This window comes from Panulirus ornatus, chromosome 65, assembly GCF_036320965.1.
Source record: "Panulirus ornatus isolate Po-2019 chromosome 65, ASM3632096v1, whole genome shotgun sequence".
Taxonomy (NCBI): domain Eukaryota; kingdom Metazoa; phylum Arthropoda; class Malacostraca; order Decapoda; family Palinuridae; genus Panulirus; species Panulirus ornatus.
In genome coordinates, this window is record NC_092288.1 from 9,405,130 (window position 1) to 9,430,071 (window position 24,942).

The following is a 24,942-nucleotide window of genomic DNA, read 5'->3' on the forward strand; positions in this document are numbered from 1 at the left end:
GGGAGGCCTGTAATAAAAAGATGCATTGGAACTCCTTATTCTAGTGTTTTCAGTAACCCCATTTCTTTTTGTACACACTACTCATGGGGTAAACAAAGGTCCTTAACACATTAGTATGATGCACAAACATACAAAATAAAGGGAATATCAAACTAAGACACAGGGAATGTGAGTAAGGCCTGTATAAAGAATGAAATGAACAAACCACTTCAGTGCATCATGCAGGAACTAGTCCCGAGCATGTAGCTCTAGTGCACTGCTCAAAAACTAAGTCCCATTTTTGTGAAATACATCCTTATTCAGACAAGTATTCCTGAAAAGAAACATTTTCAAAATATTGTGGGCTTCTGGAATATCATAGATTTTGGGAAGCTGGATAAAAGGTCACATTACATGTATAATATTTACTCAAGACTAATTTCTTCATCATATATATCAACTATATCATCATTATCCAAAATACTTATATAATTCTAATCTCATGAACATCTAATAAGGGGAGGTACACTTTTTGAAGGATCTCATTCTATCTTAAATTCGTTATACTGGTCCACAGTTATGTGCGACATTAAGTTTATGAACTTGATTGTTAGCCAAGTGGATAAGTATATTCTAATTGTGCCGAAAAAGCTGCTTCCTGCAAGGTAAAGCATGCACGATTTTGTCTGCAAATCTGCATGATGTAAAACCCTAAAGGGCAAACAGTATGGCAGGTAAAGGATAATGCATTGCCTCTTCATTGAAACACAAGAAATTATAAAAAGTGTATGAGGAATCAAGGTTTATGCAGCAAGTATTGTGACCCTGGTTTTAAACAGGAAATAAACAATGGTTCTAAGATTTGTGTTAATTATCAAATATTGATGAAAAACATCTGTGAAAGAGAGGAGCATTTAGCAGCATAAAAAAATAAATAAAATCTCTCCAAGTTCCCTTTAATATTAGTGAACTTTAGTTTACATTTAGCTTTTACAAAAGTTTGCTTATAATTATATTCAGTCTTAATAATAATATATACACAGACATGGGATTCCAGTTTAAGATCTAACACTTTTTAATCAAAGGAAAGATCTCTACACTCTTGTACTTGACTCCTAAAGCACTTTTGAGAGGTTCAGTGTGTGAAATTGCAATTATACAGTATAAAGCAGCTTCTAGAATGCTTACACATGCCTGACCAGATACACAAGAAACAGTTTTTCCTCTCACAACAGTTTGGAACAATTCAGATCCAAATTAATATATCACTTAATTTTTGTGTTCAACATTACTAGCAATGAAATTCATTACACAATGAAATTCATTTTTTAGTCTGCAATAATACAGTTTCATTATCAAAACTGGCATACACCATTAATGGAAAAGATAAGATGCTTTCACACTTCTTCAAACTTCGCCTTTTAAACATTACAATAAATGGAAAATGTGTTCCCGTCAGACAGCTGATATAATATTTTTGCACAAAATATGGAATAAATAATGAGGTCAGTATCACAGTTAAATGTCAAAGTGAATATTTGATGTGTGGGTATATGAAGAGCAGTAATATGGAAAATTGGGGATGGGGGGTTGTGGTATACTTCACATTCATACAAACTGCATACATGTAATTTATCATTCATTCATTTTAACTAAAATATCGCTTCGAATTTACACTAAAAGTATATAGTTGATACTTTCAAGGTTGGTTAAATTACTGCTTACAAAATAATTTGTAAGATGTAACACCACTGCACTAAGACTTTTCACTCTCTTCCTCAACTTCAGAGTTTGTGCCACTTCTCTCACCATTCTCAACTTCTTTTGTGCTCAAATTTTGAGCATCTCCTTGTACATGTTTGGCAGGTTCAGATTCACGGCTCAGGTTCTCTGGAGTATCTTGTGCTCTCTCACAGCGTTGACTCTCTTGACCCCGGTGCACTGACAAATCCAAGTGAGGTGTAAATGGGTCATGTCCTCCCCGAGCTTCAATCTCTCGAGCCAATCTCTCTGCTTTCATTTGTTTTAGGAGATATCTTTCTTCTTTGGAAAGCCCTGACTGTTCCTTTAATTTTTCCTTGCGCATATTAAGGCCTCGTTCAACCTCATCAACAGGATCTGACCGATCCACCCTGCTATGGTGTTCATCTCTCTGCTCACGAGACCTTCGCTGATCATCATGCCACTTACTATTACTGCTGACTGTTGTAGAAGCTTGACTTGTGTGACGTGATGTTCCAGCCATGGACATTATGCTTGCAGGAAGGCCATTGAGGAGGGCACTAGATGCCGCCGAAGATATTGAAGGTAACTGGAAAGAACCTAAACCGCCCAGACCCAATGGAGGGTACATAAGTCCAGCTGTACTCGCACCAGGGAAAATTCCTGGAAAAGACAAACTGGCAGCTGAGCTGGCAGCTACATTTCTATGGTCCTTACTTTTGGAGGTTGACGGATAATCGCTTAAATTTGTTAAACCAGGTATACCAAAGCCTGCTAATCCACCAAGAAGGGGATTAGCCATTCCTAGTCCACCCATTCCTGGTAAGCCACCAAAGCCAGCCATCATCATCATGTTTGGGTCCATACCCATACTTGCTAACAGCTTGGAATCAATGCCACCAAGAGACTTGGGATCTAATCCTCCTAGAAGCTTCGGATCCAAGCTTGTTAACAGCTTCGGATCAATACCTCCAAACATTTTGGGATCTAGACCAAGCATCTTGGGGTCCATACCCAACATCTTTGGATCCAATCCTGCTAACAATTTGGGGTCTAACCCTGCTAATAACTTTGGGTCAACACCTGCAAGTAGCTTGGGGTCAATGCCACCTAATAACTTGGGGTCAAGGCCACCTAAAAGTTTGGGGTCAAGACCACTTAGTGATTTGGGGTCAAGACCTCCTAATAACTTGGGATCGAGGCCACCTAACAGTTTTGGGTCTACACCTAATAATTTTGGGTCTAATCCACCTAATAATTTTGGGTCAATGGCTGCTAATAATTTAGGATCAAGACCAGCTAACAATTTTGGATCAAGACCTGCTACCAATTTTGGGTCTAGGCCTGCTAGGGCTTTTGGATCAAGTCCTCCTAGAGCTTTGGGTTCAAGACTAGCTAGAAGCTTTGGATCCAGTCCTGCCAGAGCTTTAGGATCAAGACCTGCCATTACCTTAGGATCTAACGCACTCAGACCTGCAAGCAATTTTGGATCAAGTGAAGCTACTGTTTTATGATCTAATCCTGCTAACAATTTTGGGTCAAAGCCTAACAATTTTGGGTCAAAATTATGCACAATGGACTTGGAGTCTGAGCCCCTTGATGAAGATGATGCTTTGTTCTCTTTTTCATAGTGTTTTGTCTCATGATGCTTAGTGTCTAGTCCCAAAAGTTTAGGGTCTAGACCCACAGCTGCTAGTAATTTTGGGTCTAAAGGAGGTAGCAGCTTTGGGTCTAGACCAAGAGCCTTTGGATCGAGGCTTCCTAGAAGTTTAGGATCAAGTCCCAAGAGTTTTGGGTCTAATCCAGCAAGAGCTGCAGCAGTAAGTGGGCTCTTTTGATCTAGTCCCTGCAGAAGACTCTTGGTATCGAATGGCAAACCTTTGGAGGAATGGTATGAAGGAGGGAAAGCACAAGCGCTTCCTCCAGCAGCTGAGGTAGATGTGGTGGTGGTATTTGAGCCAGAGGCCCAGGACAAAGGGGACGTGGTGGTGCTACTGGAGGATGTACTGCCAAGGAGAAAGCTGGACACTGAAGATATAACCGAGGCCCGGTTGGAACTGTGCTTCTTTTCTGCAGTGGCTAATTTCTTCTGAAGATCAGACAGAAATCCTGAGCTAATACTACGCTCCTTAACAATGTCAGCCCACTGAGGATCTGCATCATAGTTAGGGTGCTCCATAAGCCACTGGGCGAGGTACTTGAGTTTTGGAGCATCTTGTCCGGTCAACTGAAAGAATAATAAAAATCAGAGCTCTACTTAAAAAAGAGAATAAGGAGGAATGTATGGTGTGAGAACGGGGATAGTAACAAGAGAAAAAGAACAAATCTATGTATTCTATGAATGTTCTACTCAAGTCACCCAGTTGCACAAGCAGATAAAGAAAAGGACAGAAATGTAAATACATATAACCAATATCATTTGTCTTGGAATATACATAATGTGAAATTACTGCTCTTATAAACAAGATTTCTATATCTAGATGCCTTTTTTATATTACAAAAAATCAGATGTACTGTAACTTTGGATAAATATTTCTGCCCTTTCCTCTTTTCAAGTCAAAGGTTCTAATCATGAACTAAAGTCTTCATCAAGCCCTGGCCTTAAATGAAAAGAAAATGGTCAATGCAGAAAAAAGAGAAAAAGAATGGTCTGAAAAAGGGGTATGAGAGAAAGACGTGATACACAGTTTCCTTGGCAAGGATATGAATCTTTCCTTATTTCTTGTCAAACACTGTTCTACCACCTCATCTGAACACAATCTATGCAATTTAGAGGGTTCCTCCTGTGATACTGTGGTTTATTTCAGCAATTTTCAAGACTCTGTTGTACCAAAATGGAATTCTTATCCATGCAAACAAGCCCTTTCATTTCTAAAGCTTCAAAATAAAATCAATAAAATTATCTTTTAATCTTTACCATACTTAACTGCGGTTTCCTGCACCAGCGTGGTACTGCCAGGAAACAGATGAAGACCCATCCACTCACATGCGATCATATATACATAAATGCCCAGACAAGTACATATCAACATATACATACAAAGCCAATACATAGATACACGAGTACATATACTCACTTGCCTTCATCCATTCCTGATGCCACCCCACCCCACCGTAAATGGCATTGCCATCCCTTACATCAGCTGGGTAGCGTCGGGGAAAAAAAGAAAAAAAAAGCCACATTTGTTCACACTCGGTCTCTAGTTATCATGTGTAATGCAATGAAACCACAACTCCCTATCCACATCCAGGCCCCTCAGACCTTTCTGCAATTTACTCCAGAAGTTTCATATGCTCTGGTTTCTTTAGTAAGCATTTCTTCTCTAAGTTCTTACCTAGTATATGAATCAACAATTATCAACAATATCAGAAAATCTTAAGAGACAAGAGACGAAACAGACAGAGGTCATCCTTCCAACCAATTGTTAGTGACATACCTGATGAAATGAGCTGATCCTCCTCATATTTAGAAAAATATCAGAGAAATAAGCTAAAGATGGGAGTTTATTGGCAAACTATGTTTTACAATATACTTCCACATCGTTTACTTTAGTTTTCCCAAAGTAAGTTGACAATATCATTTGTTTCTAGACTGTTCTATTATTCTTCAATGATATTCTTTCCCTGCATGAGAAAATTTTTTTTTTTTACTATATCATTTTGGTAGTAGAGATGCAGTGAGAGTACTAGGGCAAAATAATTCTGGGTTTTCTTTCATTGGCAAAAAATCTTTTCTCAAACATGGTTCTTTCGATTTGTGTGTTAGTTACGTTCTTGAAAAGATACATAAATCAGATAATGTAACAAATGGAAATAAGGGGGTTTTGTCATTAGTAAGATTGTACCAGTGAAAAACTACAGTATACATGTACAAGAAACACAAAATACTCTAATATACATACTGTACAGTAAATTCTATTTGTAAAAAAAGAGAATCAGTTTTGAATCCTGGTGCAGTCCTCTCTTCATGGGAAATGTACGTTCTCCATGGCATTCTCTTAAAAAAAATTCAGTCTCATCATGTTCAAAATCTGCTTAGGAGTATAGCCACCTCCCTCAATAATGGTCTTGAGGATTCCCATGAAAACTTCAGCAGAAACAGCCTTACCAGCCATATTGATGTGGCAATTTTTGCAATTTAGCATTTAGCTTGAAATGTATTTGCTGTTTCTTCTTCCAGTGCCAAGTCATCTTATATACTTGCATCATAAGCATGCTGATGGGAACATTTTCATAAATTTGCTGCTCAATCCATGTGCTTAACATCTGCTTACACCTCTTAGCACTAGTGGTACTAGAATTCAAAAGATGCTTTGATGACTTGATGTAAAGGGCAAGCATGTGCAATATAAAATATACTGAAGCACAAAATCCTATAGTACTCTGTGACTATAGACTATATCCATGCCATGAGTATGTGTGTTTCTAGCACAGCACTAACATCACATCACTATGCTGCCAGCCCAATGATGATAGCATTATTCCAAACTTAAGCCCATGTAAATCATAAAAAGTGTGTACATGGCACATGCATGTTTTTCTAAAGAAAGCGTAAATCAAATATGCCTGTATATCATCAAACATTGTTTTACAGGCTCATCTGACTAGCAATTTCAATGGCATACAGAGTTGTTCTAGTATGTTTCAGCTACTTACTTTCAAGACATTTTTCAGATTTCTGTTACAGATGATGAACTTTAACTATTTCTTTTGTGTTCTGCACATATGTAGATGATTATTAATTCATTCATAAGGTTAGAAATGTCTGAAAAGATCTTTGTAGAAAAATATATGAAAAATCTAATATCCCACATCCTTTCCACCTGGGGCACTGCTATATTGACCTTCAAAACTTCTGCTGCTCCACATCAGTCCCTCAAACCTGGAGGGTGGAAAGCCATGATAGCCCTAATTCCCCAGCCTCTAGCCCACACTAAGGAAGGACCTCGTCTTGTGTACCATCTGGTACTCCACCGAGGTCTTGTAGATGGTACTGTAAATGGTCTGTCAGATTGATAGGCATTTAGGCAGTCTTGGTGATGTACTCCTGACCGTGACACATTCACAGGCTGCCTAAGGTAAAGCACATAGGTTCAAATCTTGGCTGTAGCAATTGGTCCACAGTCAACCCAACTGGTCATCCACTGCCAGGGGTTGGTTGATAAAATGGGTTTATGGCTCAGGCTAAAAGAGTGAATGTGAATAAGAGCAAGGTTATTAAGTTCAGTAGGGTTGAAGGACAAGTTAATTGGGATGTAAGTTTGAATGGAGAAAAATTGAAGGAAGTGAAGTGTTTTAGATATCTGGGAGTAGACTCAGCAGTGAATGGAACCATGGAAATGGAAGCGAGTCACAGGGTAGGGAAAGGGGTGATGGTTCTTGGAGTGATGAATGAGTGGAAGGAGAGAATGTTATTGTGGAGAGCAAAAATGGGTATGTTTGAAGGAATAGTAGTTCCAACAATGCTATATGGTTGCAAGGCATGGGCTATAGATAGCTTTGTATGGAGGAGGGTGGATGTGTTGGAAATTAATGTATGAGGACAATATGTGGTGTGAGGTGGTTTGAGTAAGTAATGAAAGGGTAAGAGAGATGTGTGGAAACAAAATGAGTGTGGTTGAGAGAGCAGAAGAGGGTGTTAAAATGGTTTGGACATATGGAGAGAATGAGTGGGGAAAAACTGACAAAGAGGATATATGTGTCAGAATTGGAGGGAAGAAGGAGAAGCAGGAGACCAAATTGGAGGTGGAAGGATGGAGTGAAAAAAGATTTTGAGTGATCAGAGCCTAAACCTACATGAGAATGAGAGGCATGCAAGGAATAGAGTGCACTGGAAAGATGTGGTATACTGGGGTCGACATGCTGTCAATGGACTGAACCAGAGCATATGGAACGTCTGGGGTAAACCATGGAAAGGTCTACAGGGCATGGACATGGAAAGGCAGCTGTGGTTTTTGGTGCATTACACATGACAGCTTGAGACAGTGTGAACGAATGTGGCCTTTTTTGTCTGTTTTCCTGGCACTACCTTGCTGAAGCATGGGATAGCGGTGCTGTTTCTTGTGGGGCAAGGTAGCGACAGGAATGGATGAAGGCAAGCAAGTAAGAATATGTATGTGTGAAGTGGGTGACAAAAAATTTGAGAGATTGGTAAAGTAATGAGCTATTGATGTAAACCAACGATTATTTTGGTTTCGAAGGTCATATATGCACCAGATGAAGAAAAAATGGGAAATGGAAGTAATGCTATTAAAAGATTACTGTAGGCTATATGACTGGCAGATGCAATTTCTGTGATAAAAAAAAGAAAGAAAAACTAGTAGTTATAATCAAGAAAAACTAGTGGTTATAATCAAAGTGAAATGGGGCAACCAGTTGTAGTTATGTCTGAATTGGAGTCACCTTGCTAAAAGGTGCTTAGGCAAGCTAAGCAACTAATGTTAGGACAGAATTCTCAAGAATATTCATTAAATGTGACAAATCATAAGAAGACTAAGAGAAAAAACGAAAGAACATAGTAAGAAGACAGTTAACTGGAGATGCCAAACTAGCCAAGAGGACGGAGCAAAATGCCAGCACTTCAGAAAAGGCAGGAGTGTTACAACGAGAGGTAAAGTTAAATTGAAAATAATGCATTCAAATACTGACTTCTTAATACTTGGTGATATAAAGCTGGACTCAAGGATCATATAAGGGAACGTGCAACTGATATTGTTGAGTTATGGAGACAAAGCTTTCAAAAGAGATAAGATCTTATCTGTTCTCCCCACAATGTTACACATGATAGTAAGGATGGAAAGAAAAGGAATATGAGGTAGGAGGACTGGCCCTCTTAATAGAGTCTTAAGTTTTAAGAAAAAGTGGAGGATGGGTCATCCAGACAATACAAAATGGGAATAACGTGCTGTCAGTGGATTGAATCAAGGCATGTGAAGCGTCTGGGGTAAACCATGGAAAGCTGTGTAGGTATGTATATTTGCGTGTGTGGACGTGTGTATGTACGTGTGTATGGGGGTTGGGCCATTTCTTTCGTCTGTTTCCTCGCGCTACCTCGCAAACGCGGGAGACAGCGACAAAGTATAAAAAAAAAAAAAAAAAAAAAAAAAAAAATAAGTCTAATACTATATAATCCTCCAAAGAATTAAAATGATCCAGAACAAAGATACAATGATAACTATAAAAAACTATCAAGCATGTGCATGAAACTGTAAATCACTCGTAACTTTAAGGATGCAAAATACTGATAATGGATTTCAGCTACCAAGGAGAAAGCAATGGGAATTTAGTTTCTCATGGTGTTATGGAGCCATGTCGACACAAGTTTTTTGAGTTTATGCAGGAAAATTTCCCAAACAAACATTTTGGTGAGCACAACAGAATGAGGGACTGATACATAATCCTTATGAAAGGGGCAAACGGTGAAGTGATAATAGACTGATTGAGGTAAACAGATGGAGAGAGTAATCTGAAAGATTGTTGAATGTGTTTGATGATACAGTGGCTGATGTACAATGTTTAAGTCGGTAAGGTATGCGCAGTGAGAGAGTCATGACAAGTGGTTTGGTGAAGAGAGATGGTGAAAGCATTGCTGACAAGGCAGCTGGAATGGGTGGTATTACAGTCAAATTTCTTAAGAATGTGGGTGAGTGGTATTGACTGGTTAGATAGTATTTCCAAAGAATGCATGGATCATGGTGAGGTACTTCTGGATTGGCAGAATGCACGTATAGTGCCACTGTATATAGGCAAGGGGAACCGAGGTGAATATTCTAGAAACTATAGAGGTTTGTTGAGTGTATCTGGATAGATGTACAGAAGAATGATGTGAGTGGGTTGTGGCAAGTGCAAAACAACTGACTAGAGAGGAACAATAAGGTTCAGGAGTGTTAGCAAATGCATGGATCAGGTGTTTGCTTTGATGAATGTGTCTGAGAAACAGAGGGATTTTTGGACCTGGAGAATGCTTATGTTTGGGCTGAAAGACATGGTATATGGAAGGTGTTATGAATATATGATGAGGAAGGAATGCCATTAGAAGCACTTAGGACATTTTATCAAGAGAGTAAAGTGCGTGTGCGAGTAGGTAGGTGAAGGTGGGTCTGCTGTAGAGGTGTGTGATGTCACCATGCCTGTTTAATTTGTTTAAGGATTGGGTGGTGAGACAGGTGAATGCAAGGGTCATGGAGCAAGGGGCAGGTTATGCAATCTCCAGGGGTTGTGGGGGGGCCTGGGAAATGAGACAGTTGTTGTCAGCTGAAGACATAGCACTGGTGGCATATTCAAAGAAGAAACTACATACAATGATGTCTGAATTTGGGAGAGCGCATGATGGGATAAAACTGAGAGTATATGTGAATAAAAGCAACGTTACTAGCTTCAGCATTGCAAAGACACAGGTTAGTTGGGGTACAAGTTTAAATGGACAAAAATTGTAGAAAATGAGGTATTTAGGTAACCCCAACCATGGAAATGGAAGTGAGTCACAGGGTGGGTGAGGGGGGTAAAGGTTCTGGAAGCACTGAGGAATATGTGAAAGATAGGTCCCTATTTGGAAGGACAAAAATAGAGGTTTATTGGTATGTATAGCAGTCCCAGTGATGCTTTTTAAATGCGAGGCATGGGCTATAGATGGATTTGTTGAAAATAATAGAATATGTGGCATGAGGAAGGTTGACTGAGTAAGTAGTATAAGTGTAAGAGAGATGTGGTAATAAGAAGAACATGGTTGAGACAGCTGAAAAATATGTGCTGAAATGGTATGAACATATGGAGAGAAAGAGTGAGAAAAGGCTGAAAAAGTAGATATATATATCAAAAAGTGAAGGGGGTTTAGATGGGGAGATCAATTTAAAGATGGAAGGATGGACTGAAAACATGCGTGCTTAGGGCCTGAACATGCAGGAGGGTGAAAGGCATGCACAGGCCATAATGAAATGAAGAAACGCGGTATAAAGTGGGTAACATGATGTAAATAAAATGAATCGGCATATGAAATAACAAGAGGGAACCAAAGAAAGGTCTACGGGCACTGATTGTGGGTGGGGGGATGAGGTTTTGCTACTTTACGCATGACAGCAAGAGATTGAAAGCAAATGAATAAGGCCCTTCCCTTACATGTTCCTGGCACTATCTCACTATGCAGGAAACAGTGAACAAGAACAAAATAACAGGGAAGAGATATCATAGGAAGATATCAACAGAATACTAAAACGTCTTGACCCATACAAGGTTTATGATCCTGATGACACATCACCATATATGTTGAAGATGTGTGTAGATATGCTATACAAGCCTCCTAAAATACTATTCAAGGTGTCACTGGAAGGAAGCAGTGCTGGGGATTCGAAATGGGCAAATGTCACCTATCTATAAAAAAAAAGAGACCAGGAACAGATTATCAACTACTGGATAGTCTCAATAATGATTGTGGTGTTTTGGAAAAGATTTTCAGAAAGAGAGTGGACGACATTCTACAAAGGAGAAATTACCAATGTGAAAAACTGCATGGTTTTAGGGTAAAGGACATCACTGTAACTAACCTCTTAGATTTCTATAAGAGAGTGAGCTCAGTCTTAGACAAAAGGGAAGGCTGGGTGGATTCTTTGAATCTAGACTACCAGAAAGCATTTGACACTGTACCGCATGGGAGGCTGATTAAGAAGCTGGATCACCAGGCAGGAATAAGGGGGAAACACCTTCGATGGCTAGAAGATTATCTCTGTGGGAGGGAACAGAGGATGCATGTTAGAGGAGCCTTCTCCAAATGGGTCAAGGTGACCAGTTGAGTGCCACAGGGTTCTGCTCTTGGACCATTACTCTATCTATATCTCTGAAGTATGTTCCCTCTAAGAACTCCCTCAAGGGGGTGGCCACAGCAAGAGTTCCCATAATTGGTGAACTCCAGTGCCGCATTTTAGTCTTTAATGCCTCACCCTTAACAGGCCACTGGTAGAAGGCAACTCTAGCGCAGTGTTTCCAGAGGCTCCTAGCTACTGTTCCTACCAGCTATTTCTACCTATGGTTCCAAGCTATTACTTCTATCTAATGCTTCTACATTATTCTTCTTGATCTATGTTCATGACTTGCCTGAAGGAATGGAATCCTATCTAAATATGTCACCAGATGATGAAAAGGTTAAGAAAAGAGTGAAATTTAGGAAGCGTGCACCAGTTTTACATGGGGACCTACACAGACTCCTCCAAATTTGGTCAAATGAAATTCAACTGAAGAAAATGTAAAGTAATGAGGACATGAAAAATGTGATTATCATCAAGCAGAAAATAAGCTTCAGGATTCTGTGTGAGAGGGACTTGGGAGTCAACATCACCCCTAACCTGTTGCCAGAGCCCCTTCTTAGAAGAGTAGTTAAGGAGACAAACTGTTTACTGACAAATATCAGATCAGCAAAAGTATATGCATATAAGAAAATATTCAGCAAGCTGCTCATATCCTACATCAGGCCAAAGCTAGAATATGCTTCTCAAGTTTGGTCAACACACCTAAAAAGCACAAAGAAGCATCAAAGCAAAGCATCATGGTACCAGAAAGAAGAGAGCCAAGTTACAGGGAAAGGTGACAAACTCTGAATTATATCAACTTGGAAGAAGAAAAGTAAGAGGTCACCCAATTAAAGTTTTCAAAACAGATCAATGACATGGACTACGAACAGTTCTTCAAGATATGAACCTTGTTTAAAAGGATATAAAAAAGTAGTTATACATAAGAGTGGTGAAAGAAAGGAATAAAATGAATGCAGAAAGCATACACAAATTCAATTAAAAAAGTTGTATGAATAAAAGCTCAAGGGATGGGGCCCCTATAAAGTACAAATAGGTAATTACAGTGAGATGTCTGTGATCCAGTACTAACTATTGTACTGCTTTTCTTGCAACTTGATAATCTGGCATAGCAAAGTCAAACTGAGGGTATGGGTTAGTTAGCTATTACAGTAGTTAAGCATCAAATGGGTCTGTAACAGCACATAGCCTAGTGGAAGGATAGTACATGAACTAGATATCATAAAATATGGATGGTGTCTTCAGAGAGAGACATCAAAATAAATAGTACAGAAACCATATACACAGGGTTATCATATATGAAGCTATCAAAAAACTGCATATGTAATGGAGACACATAGGATAAATGTGGAAAAAAATGAGTCTCAAACAGCAAGTACGAATGAAAGGAATACAAGTACGTGAAAGTGGAATGAAACAGTATACAACAGTGTTATCTGCAATATGTGTTTTTGGAAAAATGCAATGACCACCATCCTCTGAAAAGGATCTGCATGAGCCACCTAATCTTATGATGGAAATATAAACCATTTGTGTTGAAAGAAATTCATTTACACTACAAACACACATGCTACTAACCCTCTGGCCAGTGGTAATGTTAACAACACTAACATGTTCGTCACCAGAAAACTGACTCCAGTCCAAGGAAGTAAAGTCAATTCTACGTCTCTTCAAATCCTTTGAAGGTCTTGAAGAATCTGCCAAAAGTCCTTGGTGTTGTTCCAACCACTTATCCACTTTAGCATCAGTAGGTCGATAAAGTTCAATACCTGGGGGAAGGGTAACTCCAGGAGGCAAATCAGATTGCTTTACTAATCCTGGTTTTCCATCTTTATCACTGGAGGTGGTAATGGTTTTACTGGAAATTCCAGTGTCTTCTACTCGTGTATCAACTGGCCGTTTAGATACAGTTGGTGTGATGCTAATACTAGAAGATAATTTCGGAGTTGTCACGGCATTAGTTACCTGGCTTTTATCCCGAGAGGTTAATAAGGTTACAGAGGAGCCACGAAGAAGGGACAATGGGCTGGTGTCCTTTGGAGATGTATTGGTAGTAGTAATTTCGGAATTTTTACCCTTTGAAGTAAGCCCTAAAACAATTTCATCCAACTTTCTACGTTTCTTTTCCTGAGTTTTAGAATCTATGGGGGAATCACTGAGACGTCTCTTCTCCATCGTTCTCATTGGATCATCTAACCTGGGTCGACCTGGACCCCTTCGAGATAAGAGACTAGCAGTTGCTATATCTATAGCATTGTGACTTGGATTAACAGGTTTGATAGTTAGATCTAGCGTTCCCTGCAGGGCCTGAAGCTGCCGTAACGCATGTGAATCTGCTGCCAGTTGCTGTTGAGCCTTTTTACTCCTTTCATCTGTTGATTCCATGAGAGACCTGAGACTTGCACTGGTAAATGTTGGAGGGAGGCCCAAGGCAGCAGCAGCAGCAGCAGCAGCAGCATTAGAAGAGGTTTTAGCTAATCCTAGAGTGTGCTGAAGATTGGGATGTAGCATAGCCTGCAAACGTTGTCGCTCCATTTCTGCTGCCTCAAGCTGGTGTCGTTTTCTGCGTTCTGTGTCAAGTAAGTCTGATGAATTTGATGAATGAGATGAGGCACTGCTGGTAGTTTGGGGGAGGGAAGATGAAGATTTACCTTCTTGTTCACTACTCTGGAAATCTATTCCAACTGGCCACTTTTTGTGCTCCACAGCATACATCAGATGTTCTATTCTAGTTTGCAGCATTCGGTCCTTTGGCCATTTAATAGGATTTGCAGCTGACTGAGCTAGAAGTTGTGCTACTGTTGGCTCACTAGACACCAAGTTATCATATGTCAAACTGCTTCCACATTTTGCCATGGCTTCATCCATCTGTTGTAAGCTAAGAAGGGGAGATCCACACTTTCCATCATCTTTCTTTTCATTGTGATTTTCTATATTTTCCTCTATATTCCCATTTTTGGCTTCTTCTTTTCCATCTTTATTTGCATTAACTGACTTCTCTGTAGCTGTATTTCCTAAAGGACTAACTTTATCATTTTCTTTGGTAATATCATCACTGCATTCTTTCCCTAAAGACTCATCATCCTTGGTATCATCTTCCCTATCAACTTCTGTTTCCATTTTTTCTTCCTCTTCATCCTTCATGTTCATACTTTTAATTTCACTGAGTTCATCTTTTATTTCTTCCTTCATTTCTATCTTGACTGGTAAATCCTCACTATTCTTTTCCTCATTCTCCTTTTCTTCTTTAATCATTTCTCTAATTCCATTCTTATCTTCATCATCATCGTCATCATCATTTTTAATATCTTCAACTGCCATGTGATCATTCTGCTCTTCACTTTCATCCTCTTCCGTTTTAACATTCTCATCCTTCACTTCCTTCTTCAACTCTGAATTATCACTTTCCTCTTTAACAAGTTCACTTTTGTCCTTAGTTTCATCTATACTGCAGTTTTCTTCAAGCAAGGGTTCTTTATCAGTCTCCTCTTCCATATGCTGCACAGAATTTTCAACCGAGTCCATTTTCTGTTCCTGCTTCTCCTCTTCAGTTTTCTCATTTTCATCATCATCTTTTTGATATCTAATTTCATTTCCATTGTCTCCCTTTTCATCCTTTATTTCTTGATCTAAATCATCCTCATGTTCCTCTTCATCACCTTCTTTTGTACTTTTTCTATCCCTCTCTTCTTCTTTACTGACATCTTTTTTATCACAGTCACTGTCTTTCTCATTTTTGTCCTTCTCATAGTATTTTCTATGAAGTGCCAATTTCTCTTCCTCTGTGATAAGTGGTTCTCCTGCAGTATGCCTGCGAATAATTTCCCTGAAGTTGAGCTCAGGATCATAGAGAATGTAGTAATCCGTGCGACCCAAGCCGTGCCTGCAACAACAACAATGATAAGAAAATGATAAAGTGGTAAATCTAAATAACTCCATAGTTATATCTTTAACAGTGGAGTAAATCTACGAAATCTACTTTTAAGATGTTGAAGCACCTCTTAGTACTTTTTAAAAAGTATGACTGCATGAATTTCTGCAACACAGTAAATGAACAGTAGATGGGTATAAGTAAATGTATATACTAATCTGATTAGCTAGTATTTCATTTATTCATTTTATTATACTGTGTCGCTGTCTCCCACGTTAGCGAGGTAGCGCAAGGAAACAGATGAAAGGATGGCCCAACCCACCCATATACACATGTATATACATACACATCCACACACGCACATTTACATGCCTAAACATCTCAATGTATACATATATATACACACACAGACATATACACATGTACATAATTCATACTGTCTGCCCTTATTCATTCCCGTCACCACTTCACCACACATGAAATAACAACACCCTCCCGCCACATGTGCGCGAGGTAGCACTAGGAAAAGACAACAAAGGTCACATTCGTTCACACTCAGTCTCTAGCTGTCACATATAATGCACTGAAACCACAGCTCCCTTTCCACATTCAGGCCCCACAGAACTTTCCATGGTTTACCCCAGACGCTTCACATGCCCTGGTTCAATCCATAGACAGCACGTCAACCCCGCTATACCACATCATTCCAATTCACTCTATTCCTTGTACGCCTTTCACTCTCCTGCATGTTCAGGCCCTGATCACTAAAAATCTTTTTCACTCCATCTTTCTTTCCATCTCCAATTTGGTCTCCCACTTCTCATTCCCTCCACCTCTGACACATATATCCTCTTTGTCAATCTTTCCTCAATCATTCTCTCCATGTGACCAAACCATTTTAAAACACACTCTTCTGCTCTCACAACCACACTCTTTTTATTACCACACATCTCTCTTACCCTTTAATTACTTACTCAATCAAACCACCTCACACCAAATGTACTCAAACATCTCATTTCCAGCACATCCACCCTCCTGCGCACAACTCTATCTATAGCCCACGCCTTGCAACCACATAACAATATGTTATACGACTGCAAATATCATATGAAGAATGGTAAGAATAACAGTAATAAAGACAGAAAAGTGTGAAACTTGACTTCTATGGTAAGTTAAACCAAACAAGAACAAAAACCGTACAGAGTGAGTATGACAATGCAAAAGGAGTTTAAGAATGATTATTGAAGGCTGCAACAAAGTCATGCAGCACTGCATGTATTTGCTGAGGAAAATGGTGCAGCAAGGAAGAATGAAGAGCTAAGAAATTGGTAGAGACAAACAGAGGGTTCAGAAAAAGTTGAATATGCCAAAAATAGTTGACGACTAAAATACACTACTAAAAGTAAAATATATAAAGATGGTGTACATGCATAACAAAACCAACTGAGGATCTCAAGAGAATAATGAAAGAGAATCTAACAGCATACAAATTTAACAGCAAACAAACAAATACGCAGGAAGGTAAATAAAAGTTGAAAAGTCACGGGTAAGAAAGGAGAATGAAGTTATTCAAGAAAAAGGGAGGAAAGAGAGTTCAAAAGCTGAATATGCCTTATACTGTGATAACTAGAGAGTGAAGAGTAAAACATACTGTTCAAAATAAAAGTTAAAAGGAAGAAGTAAATGAATAACAGAAAAGCAAACAAGATCTCAGGAGAATGAAACTTTAAAATAAAACACACTATCTGCAAGAAGGAAAATAAAAGATGAAAAGAGACATGAGTACAGAATGACTGAATGACACAAGCCTGGGAGAATGCTACTGACAAAGGGTGAAGTATATAAGAGAAGGTGAGGGCATTCTTATCAACTGACAAAAGGGACAGAGTAGGATTAAAGATAAAGAAAGAAAAGTAATGGCATAAAGGAAACAAAGAAATTAAAAAGGACAAAGGAGGAGCATCAGGGAAAAGTTAAAGGTTGGAACATTAGGTAGAAGTAGTCGGCAAGAATATTAGGGTCTTTTGAAAACCAACTGCAAGAGTAGTCTTCTGCTAGTGGCCTGTTAAGGGTGATGCACTAAGGCTTAAAAATGGCAATGGGAGTAAAGACAAAGTGGTGAGTGAGTGAAGAGTTGAGGTGAAACAAGAGTGAAGTGGACCTACAAGTAAATGAAACACAAATAAGAGGTCAGGTGCCTGGAGGAAGGCAGGTAATGTCCCACTTTAAAAAAAATACCTAAAGGAAAGCAGTTACAGTCCCAACATATTTTAGTTTAATGGAGAAATGGCATATACTTCAATCAATGTGACCAAAATTAATAACTCCAGAATGTCATACTTTTGGCAAACTTGACATATGTTGGGTATGACTAAAGAACACAATCTGAACACTTTTCAGGGGCAGTACTTCCACAAAAAATATCAATTATTTAGTCTACATATAAAGGACTATTTTCCAGTCACTATGGGTAACCATGGTGGCCTGTGCTGGATATAAAAACCAGACAAGTCACTGTGGCCATGGCAACTGGTCAAGCCTCTACAGAGTGGTGATATAGAGATGGGAGACCTGTGCATGGTGGAGGTTTGCAGAAGAGAGGGTTGTGCTGAGGGTTAGGGGCTAGTGGAAGGGAGGGGGGTTGGGATCCTTCAGAGGGGATGGCAAAGCTGAGGGACAGGGATCTGAGGAGGGAACAGCCATGCAGGGGGAGGGGGTTTTAGGGTTAGGAGAGGGGAGTGCAGTTCTGAGAATGTGAGTTGGGGGATAATAAGGCTGTGTGGGTTGTGGAAGGTCTGGGTAAGAAAGGGCCTTGCATGGGGTTGGGGGCTTTGATGAGGGAAAGACAATGCAAGCATCACAAACAAATAATCATCGTACACATTTACACACTATCAGTGGAGCACACACCAACAAACTCACTTCATAATGTCGATGAATTCTTTAATGTTTACAAGATGGTGTTTAATAACAATAGATCTTTCATTCATGAACAAATGCATGTAATAAAATCACCATAAGCCCATAAACAAAATCGCAATTCAATAATCATCTTAAAATTTCATGCGCTAGTGGTAGCAAGCAGCTCAACAAACTTGTTTAGTAATAGTGACATTATAATGTCTACTGCACTATTTGGTGTATACATAAGGTCACAGAGCAACCATTAATGATTAAATGCATCAAAAAAATAAAGGGCAAGACCAAAAATAGCAGCAAATAATGATTATTATGATAAAACTATGCAACTACCATAGAATGAGGGTGTGCTTATGTACGTGTCACATCAGTATCATGTGATTCATGTATGACACATATGGCTGACTCATCTATTACAAAAGTTTTCTTTATTCTTTTTATTCAGTGCACTGTTATTCACAATACATTCTTTTCAAATATCAAAAAATAGCCTGACACACTGAAGACTAGCAATGCAGCTTTTGTCATGACAGTGAATAGGTTAAGGGTGTCATTCTGAGAACACAGTTTCAAATTAAGAGCATTCTCACAAGTTTCACTTTAATTGCATTCTCACAAAGCTTTCTGTTTTTGCAGGCAGGTTAATAGCTCTGACTACATCAAATCCATGCTTGCCAACATCAAAACCCCTCAAAATATCTCATTTTTACCTCCAAGCTAATGCTTTTCCTGCTTCCTTACTAAAAGCACAAGACTCACTTGGGTGATTTTCACTCAGTAAATATTAGGAGTTTACAGAGATTATATGTAATACTATAATACACAGATGAGGGATATATCACCACTGCACGGATACAATAGGACTGCCTGGCTGAGGAACACTAGACTTTGATGGTAAATGATTCCTTACCCAAGTAATTACCTGCTATTGATGGCATGTAGTTTTTGTAATATGTCATGTCAACATGAGTATACCTATTTTTTTCGACAACATACTGTACACGCAAAACTATGTGATGAGAAACCATATAGCAGGGGATATCTGTTCACAGAGGTGACAATGAATTCTGCTGCAAGTGGTAACACAATGACTGAGAAATCAGCTTAAAAGAGGCTCAACCATCAGTGGATGGAAAAGAATACAGCAAAGCTGACAACCTCACCACAAAGGACCTCCCCTAAGAATGGATGAAGGCAAGCAAGTATGAATATGTACTTGACACGCAGGGAATACGTGGTAAGTATTCTTTCTCCCCTATCCCCAGGGATAACATGTGTATATATTATTATTATTTTATATATTTTGCTTTGTCGCTGTCTCCTGCATTAGCGAGGTAGCGCAAGGAAACAGACGAAAGAATGGCCCAACCCACCCACATACTCATGTATATACATACACGTCCATACACGCAAATATACATACCTATACATCTCAACGTATACATATATATACAAACACACACACATATACATATATACACAAGTACATAATTCATACTGTCTGCCTTTATTCATTCCCATCACCACCCAGCAACACATTAAATAACAGCCCCCTCCCCCTCATGTGTGCGAGGTAGCACTAGGAAAAGATAACAAAGGCCACATTCGTTCACACTCAGTCTCTAGCTGTCGTGTAATAATGCACTGAAACCACAGCTCCCTTTCCACATCCAGGCCCCACAGAATTTTTCTGTTCTTAACACTACCTCGCTAATGCAGGAAATGGCGAATAGTATGAAAAAAAAAGAAAAGAAAGATATATACATGGAGAAAAACTGGAGGAAGTAAAGTGTTTTAGATATCTGGGAGTGGATCTGGCAGCGGATGGAACCATGGAAGTGGAAGTGAATCACAGGGTGGGGGAGGGGGCGAAAATTGAAGAATGTTTAGAAGTCGAGAACATTAACTCAGAAAGCAAAAATGGGTATGTTTGAAGGAATAGGGGTTCCAACAATGTTGTATGGTTGCGAGGCGTGGGCTATGGATAGAGTTGTGCGCAGGAGGGTGGATGTGCTGGAAATGAGATGTTTGAGGACAATATGTGGTGTGAGGTGGTTTGATCGAGTAAGTGATGTAAGGGTAAGAGAGATGTGTGGAAATAAAAAGAGTGTGGTTGAGAGAGCAGAAGAGGGTGTTTTGAAATGGTTTGGGCACATGGAGAGAATGAGTGAGGAAAGATTGACCAAGAGGATATATGTGTCAAAGGTGGAGGGAACGAGGAGAAGTGGGAGACCAAATTGGAGGTGGAAAGATGGAGTGAAAAAGATTTTCAGTGATCGGGGCCTGAATATGCAGGAGGGTGAAAGGCGGGCAAGGAATAAAGTGACTTGGAACGATGTGGCATACCGGGGTTGACGTGCTGTCAATGGATTGAACCAGGGCATGTGAAGCGTCTGGGGTAAACCATGGAGAGTTCTGTGGGGCCTGGATGTGGAAAGGGAGCTGTGGTTTCGGTGCATTACTACATGACAGCTAGAGACTGAGTGTGAATGAATGGGGCCTTTGTTGTTCTTTCCTAGCGCTACCTCGCACACATTGCTCTTATTCACATTTACTCTTAACTTTCTTCTTCACACACTTTATACCAAACTCAGTCACCAGCTTCAGCAGTTTCTCACATGAATCAGCCACCAGCGCTGTATCATCAGCGAACAATAACTGACTCACTTCCCAAGCTCTCTCATCCCCAACAGACTGCATACTTGCCCCTCTTTCCAAAACTCTTGCATTCACCTCCCTAACAACCCCAGCCATAAACAAATTAAACATTCATACTTGCTTGCCTTCATCAATTCCAAATGACACCAAACTGACATGCTTGTGAATGATTATTTATACCCACACATGCTATGAATATGGGAAGCACAGCATAGAATATACATAAATGGGTAATTTCTGAACGAAACAATTAGCAATCTATTAATACACATGATACAGATATATGAGTTACAATTCAAGAGCTAATGTACTTATGAAGAGTACTCTTACTTCCCAACTCCCTTCAGAAGATCATGATCATGTTTGCCAGGTATCCACCAGTCAGGCATATCTTTGGAAGGTAAGGCCAGCTCTAAGGCATCCCTCAGGCTGGTATGAGGTATTATATCATTGCGAAGTCGATTAAGGAGATCTACACGCTCCAATACTCGTCGTGCTCTTTCTTCAGGGAGTCGGTCCACCCCAATCTCAAGCATTTCTGTTGGAGAGTAAAAAAAAAAAATTTGTTTGATACCATTCACCAATTTTAGAAAATGAAAATAGACAAGTTATATGCATACCATTTCTAAGTTGTTTGACCATGTATGAAATTTATTATCTTTCTATCCATTATTATTACTCTAATACCAATTCAGTAGAACGGATTAAGTATCATACAGCCACACACACAACCCCAATCCATGCCCAGAGCATTCAAATAAAAAAAAAATCCACATTTATAAAAAAATATTTTTCATCTCTTCACTTAACACAATAATTCACGAGGACATCAACATCTCCAGTCATACTACTTCCATACATGAAATGCTTCCACTGCACATGATCCCCAGTCAGCTCATGATTTATGTAAACACCTTTCTGTGATTACTGCATTTGCTCTTTGAATATCAGTATAAAATATAGGATGCATAATTACTATATGATTCACATTTCAAAATACTCTACAGGTCTGTAACATAGTAGATTAATATGATTAAAAATTACTGTCCTTTTTTTCATGGAAGTTGCCATTTTTTTCCTGTTTTCCAAAGGCTAAACTTAACTTGTATTGTTTCCAGTATGTATGCAAAGAGAATCAGTAACAATGAGTACACCATCCTGCACTGAAATCTTGCAGTATGCCTGAGGTGAATATTATGACATCACTAATTTTCTTTACACTTATCTACAAAGTAGACAATGGTAATTATTGTGGTAGGTAGTAGTTGGTAGGCAGCCAATGACCAAGGAGGTATACTACCAATACTACCTGCCTAGGCTTCTAGAGAATTATTGACGATGGCTGCATAGTAAGCCATCATTATAGTGGTTGTCAAATTGCACTTCTCTGGCTCAAATAGTTGTCTTTTCTTTCTGCCTCACCCACACGTGGACTACTGGCATTCTGTCCATAAACATACAATCTCTTCCTGTCATACAATAACATCCAACAATAATCAAACTACCGGCACTTAATTCACATAGCTCAATCTTATAACATCAAATTTTTCTGTGGTGAGCGCTATGTGCTAGCTCTGCCTTTTGGCAAAATGGTAATAGGAATAGATGGAAGCAATAGTTAGGAACAATCATTCAGGAGTTTTAGGGACAAACATTAGGTAGCAGTAACATGTAGGAACATTAGGTGGAAGTATTCAGTAGCAACATCAGGTAGAAGGCTCTGCATACAATGCACTAGAGTTGCCCTCTACCAGTGACCTGTTAAGTAGTGAGACACTAAAGGCTAAGAAGCACCACTGGAGTTCACTATCTATGGAGACTATTATTGTGGCCACCCCCTTGTGGGAGTTCCAGGTAGGAACAGACGTCAGAGATAAAGGGATTGATACAGAGAGGTAATTATCGTGTAATACTTTAGATACTAATAAAACACAAAGAAAAAGGGAAAACCAAGGAGAAGGTGCATGGATGGAGTGAAACATGCTGTGAAGGCTTGGGGCATGAACATGTGAAAAGTGCTAACAATAGAGCAAACTGGAGTAATTTAGATGAGAAAGGACAAAGTGCTATCAAGAGGCTGAACCAAGGAATATGAGGAAGTCAAAAGAAACCATGAAAATGACAGTGGGACCTGATTGTGGATAGGGGGTTCTGATCTGTGCATTATACACGATATACATGACTGCAAAACAGTGAATGAGAGTAAATTAGGCTATTTCTTCATCCATTCCTGGCACTACCTTGCTAACATGGAAAATGGTAGACCAATGAAAAAATCATTAGATTAGTAGTATCTCTATCATACTTCAGAATACAACAAAGAGTTTTTATCCTAATTTGAATTTAGACAAGGTTTGTTTACACTTGGCAGGCTACTGCACTGAACAGGTACCATAAAACTCTGCTGTGCAATGCAAGTAGGCTTCTCTGTACTCCAATCAAATGGAAAGGGTGTCATATAATGTACATTACAAAAACCAATATTGTGCAAAATGGATGAAGAAAAAAACAATGAAGGAAAAAACTCACTCATTTTCCTCTTCTGATAAGCGGATACCACATTGTCTTTTGCACATAGCCATGAAAGCCCTGAAATATAATGTACATTCCAAAAACCAATATTGTGCAAATGGATGAAGAAAAAACAATGAAGGAAAAAACTCACTCTCATTTTCCTCTTCTGATAAGCGTATACCACATTGTCTTTTGCACATAGCCATGAAAGCCCTGAAATATTCTGTCAATGTCTCATCATATTTCTTCTCTAACCGTGACAATGTGCGGAACTTGGACCAATCGTACCTCTTCTCTTTCCTGCAATGAAGTAAAATAGAAAATACTACAGGATAAGAAAAGATTTGCTGACATTAATACAACATAGAATTTTTCTTTTTCACACATGATCACCATTCTCTGCATTTGCAAGGAAGTGCCAGGAACAGATGAAGAAAAGCTGCATCCACTCACATCAATTCTCTAGCTGTCATGGGTAATGCACCAAAACCACAGCTCCTTACCCATAACCAAATCCCACACACCTCTCCATAATTTACCCAGGATGTTTTACATGCCCTGGTTCAGTCCACTGATAGCATGTTGACCCCTGTATACCGCATCATTCCAATTCACTCTATCCCATGCGCACCTTTCATCATCAAGCCCCGATAGCTCAAAATCTTTTCCACTCAATCCTTTGATCTTCAGGTTGGTCTCTCCATTCTTGTTCCCTTTACTTCTGACTTATATATCCTCTTTCTTAACCTTTCCTCACTCATTCTCTCCATGAGCCCAAATAATTCGGAACATCCTCTTCAGCTCTCTCAGCCATACTCTTCTTATTACAGTACCACGCATCTCTCTTACCCTTTCATTACTTACTCAATCAAACCACCTCACACAACATATTGTCCTCAAACATTTCATTTACAACTCACCCAGCCTTTGGATGGTCCTATCTATAGCCCAAACCTCGCATCCATGCAATAATGTTAGGACTACTATACTTTCAAAAATACCCATTTTTGCCCTCCTAGGCACCTCACCATGATTCATATCTACAGTGAAAATCCTAACCAACCAGTCAACAACACAGTCACCAACTTTCTCAATAAATTCAAAAGCACTACCATCCACTCCAGCTGCTCTGCCACACTTCATCTTTCATAAGGCTTTCACCAAACCACTCTCCAATGACGCTTAATTTTGCATACCACCCCAACCCAAACGCCTTACATCTGCCACTCTGTCACCTAACACAGTCAACAGTGCTTCAAAATATTCACTTCCTCTCCTCCTCACTTTATCACAAACTGTTACCACTTCCTCTTTTGCCCCTTCACTGTTCCTATTTGTTCTCGTGTTTTCTGCACATTACTGACTTTCCAAAACATCTTATTCTCCCTAAAGTTTACTGATACTCATTCACCCCAACTATCACTTGCCCTCCTTTTCCTACCCTCCTAGTCTTTTCTCTTACACATCTCCCAGTCATTTGCA

General features: G+C 39.3%; 1 protein-coding gene across 12 annotated transcripts in view; it reads right to left on the reverse strand.

Moving 5' to 3' along the window:
* Window positions 1-918: 918 nt before the first annotated feature.
* The window catches only part of LOC139746484 (uncharacterized), a 313,137-nt gene continuing 289,113 nt past the window's right edge, over window positions 919-24,942 (reverse strand). For 9 of the 12 annotated variants that reach the window (XM_071657756.1, XM_071657763.1, XM_071657758.1 and 6 more), the window contains 4 exons: window positions 23,612-23,760; window positions 21,277-21,484; window positions 13,077-15,381; window positions 919-3,928 (listed from right to left, as the gene is read on the reverse strand). In XM_071657756.1, the coding sequence (XP_071513857.1) occupies window positions 1,736-3,928; window positions 13,077-15,381; window positions 21,277-21,484; window positions 23,612-23,760 (4,855 nt within the window). In that variant the 3' untranslated portion in view covers window positions 919-1,735. Of the gene's footprint in view, window positions 3,929-11,340; window positions 11,420-13,076; window positions 15,382-21,276; window positions 21,485-23,611; window positions 23,761-24,942 lie in introns of those variants that run through there. The other 3 variants (XR_011712164.1, XM_071657760.1, XM_071657764.1) reach the window with 3 other exon arrangements.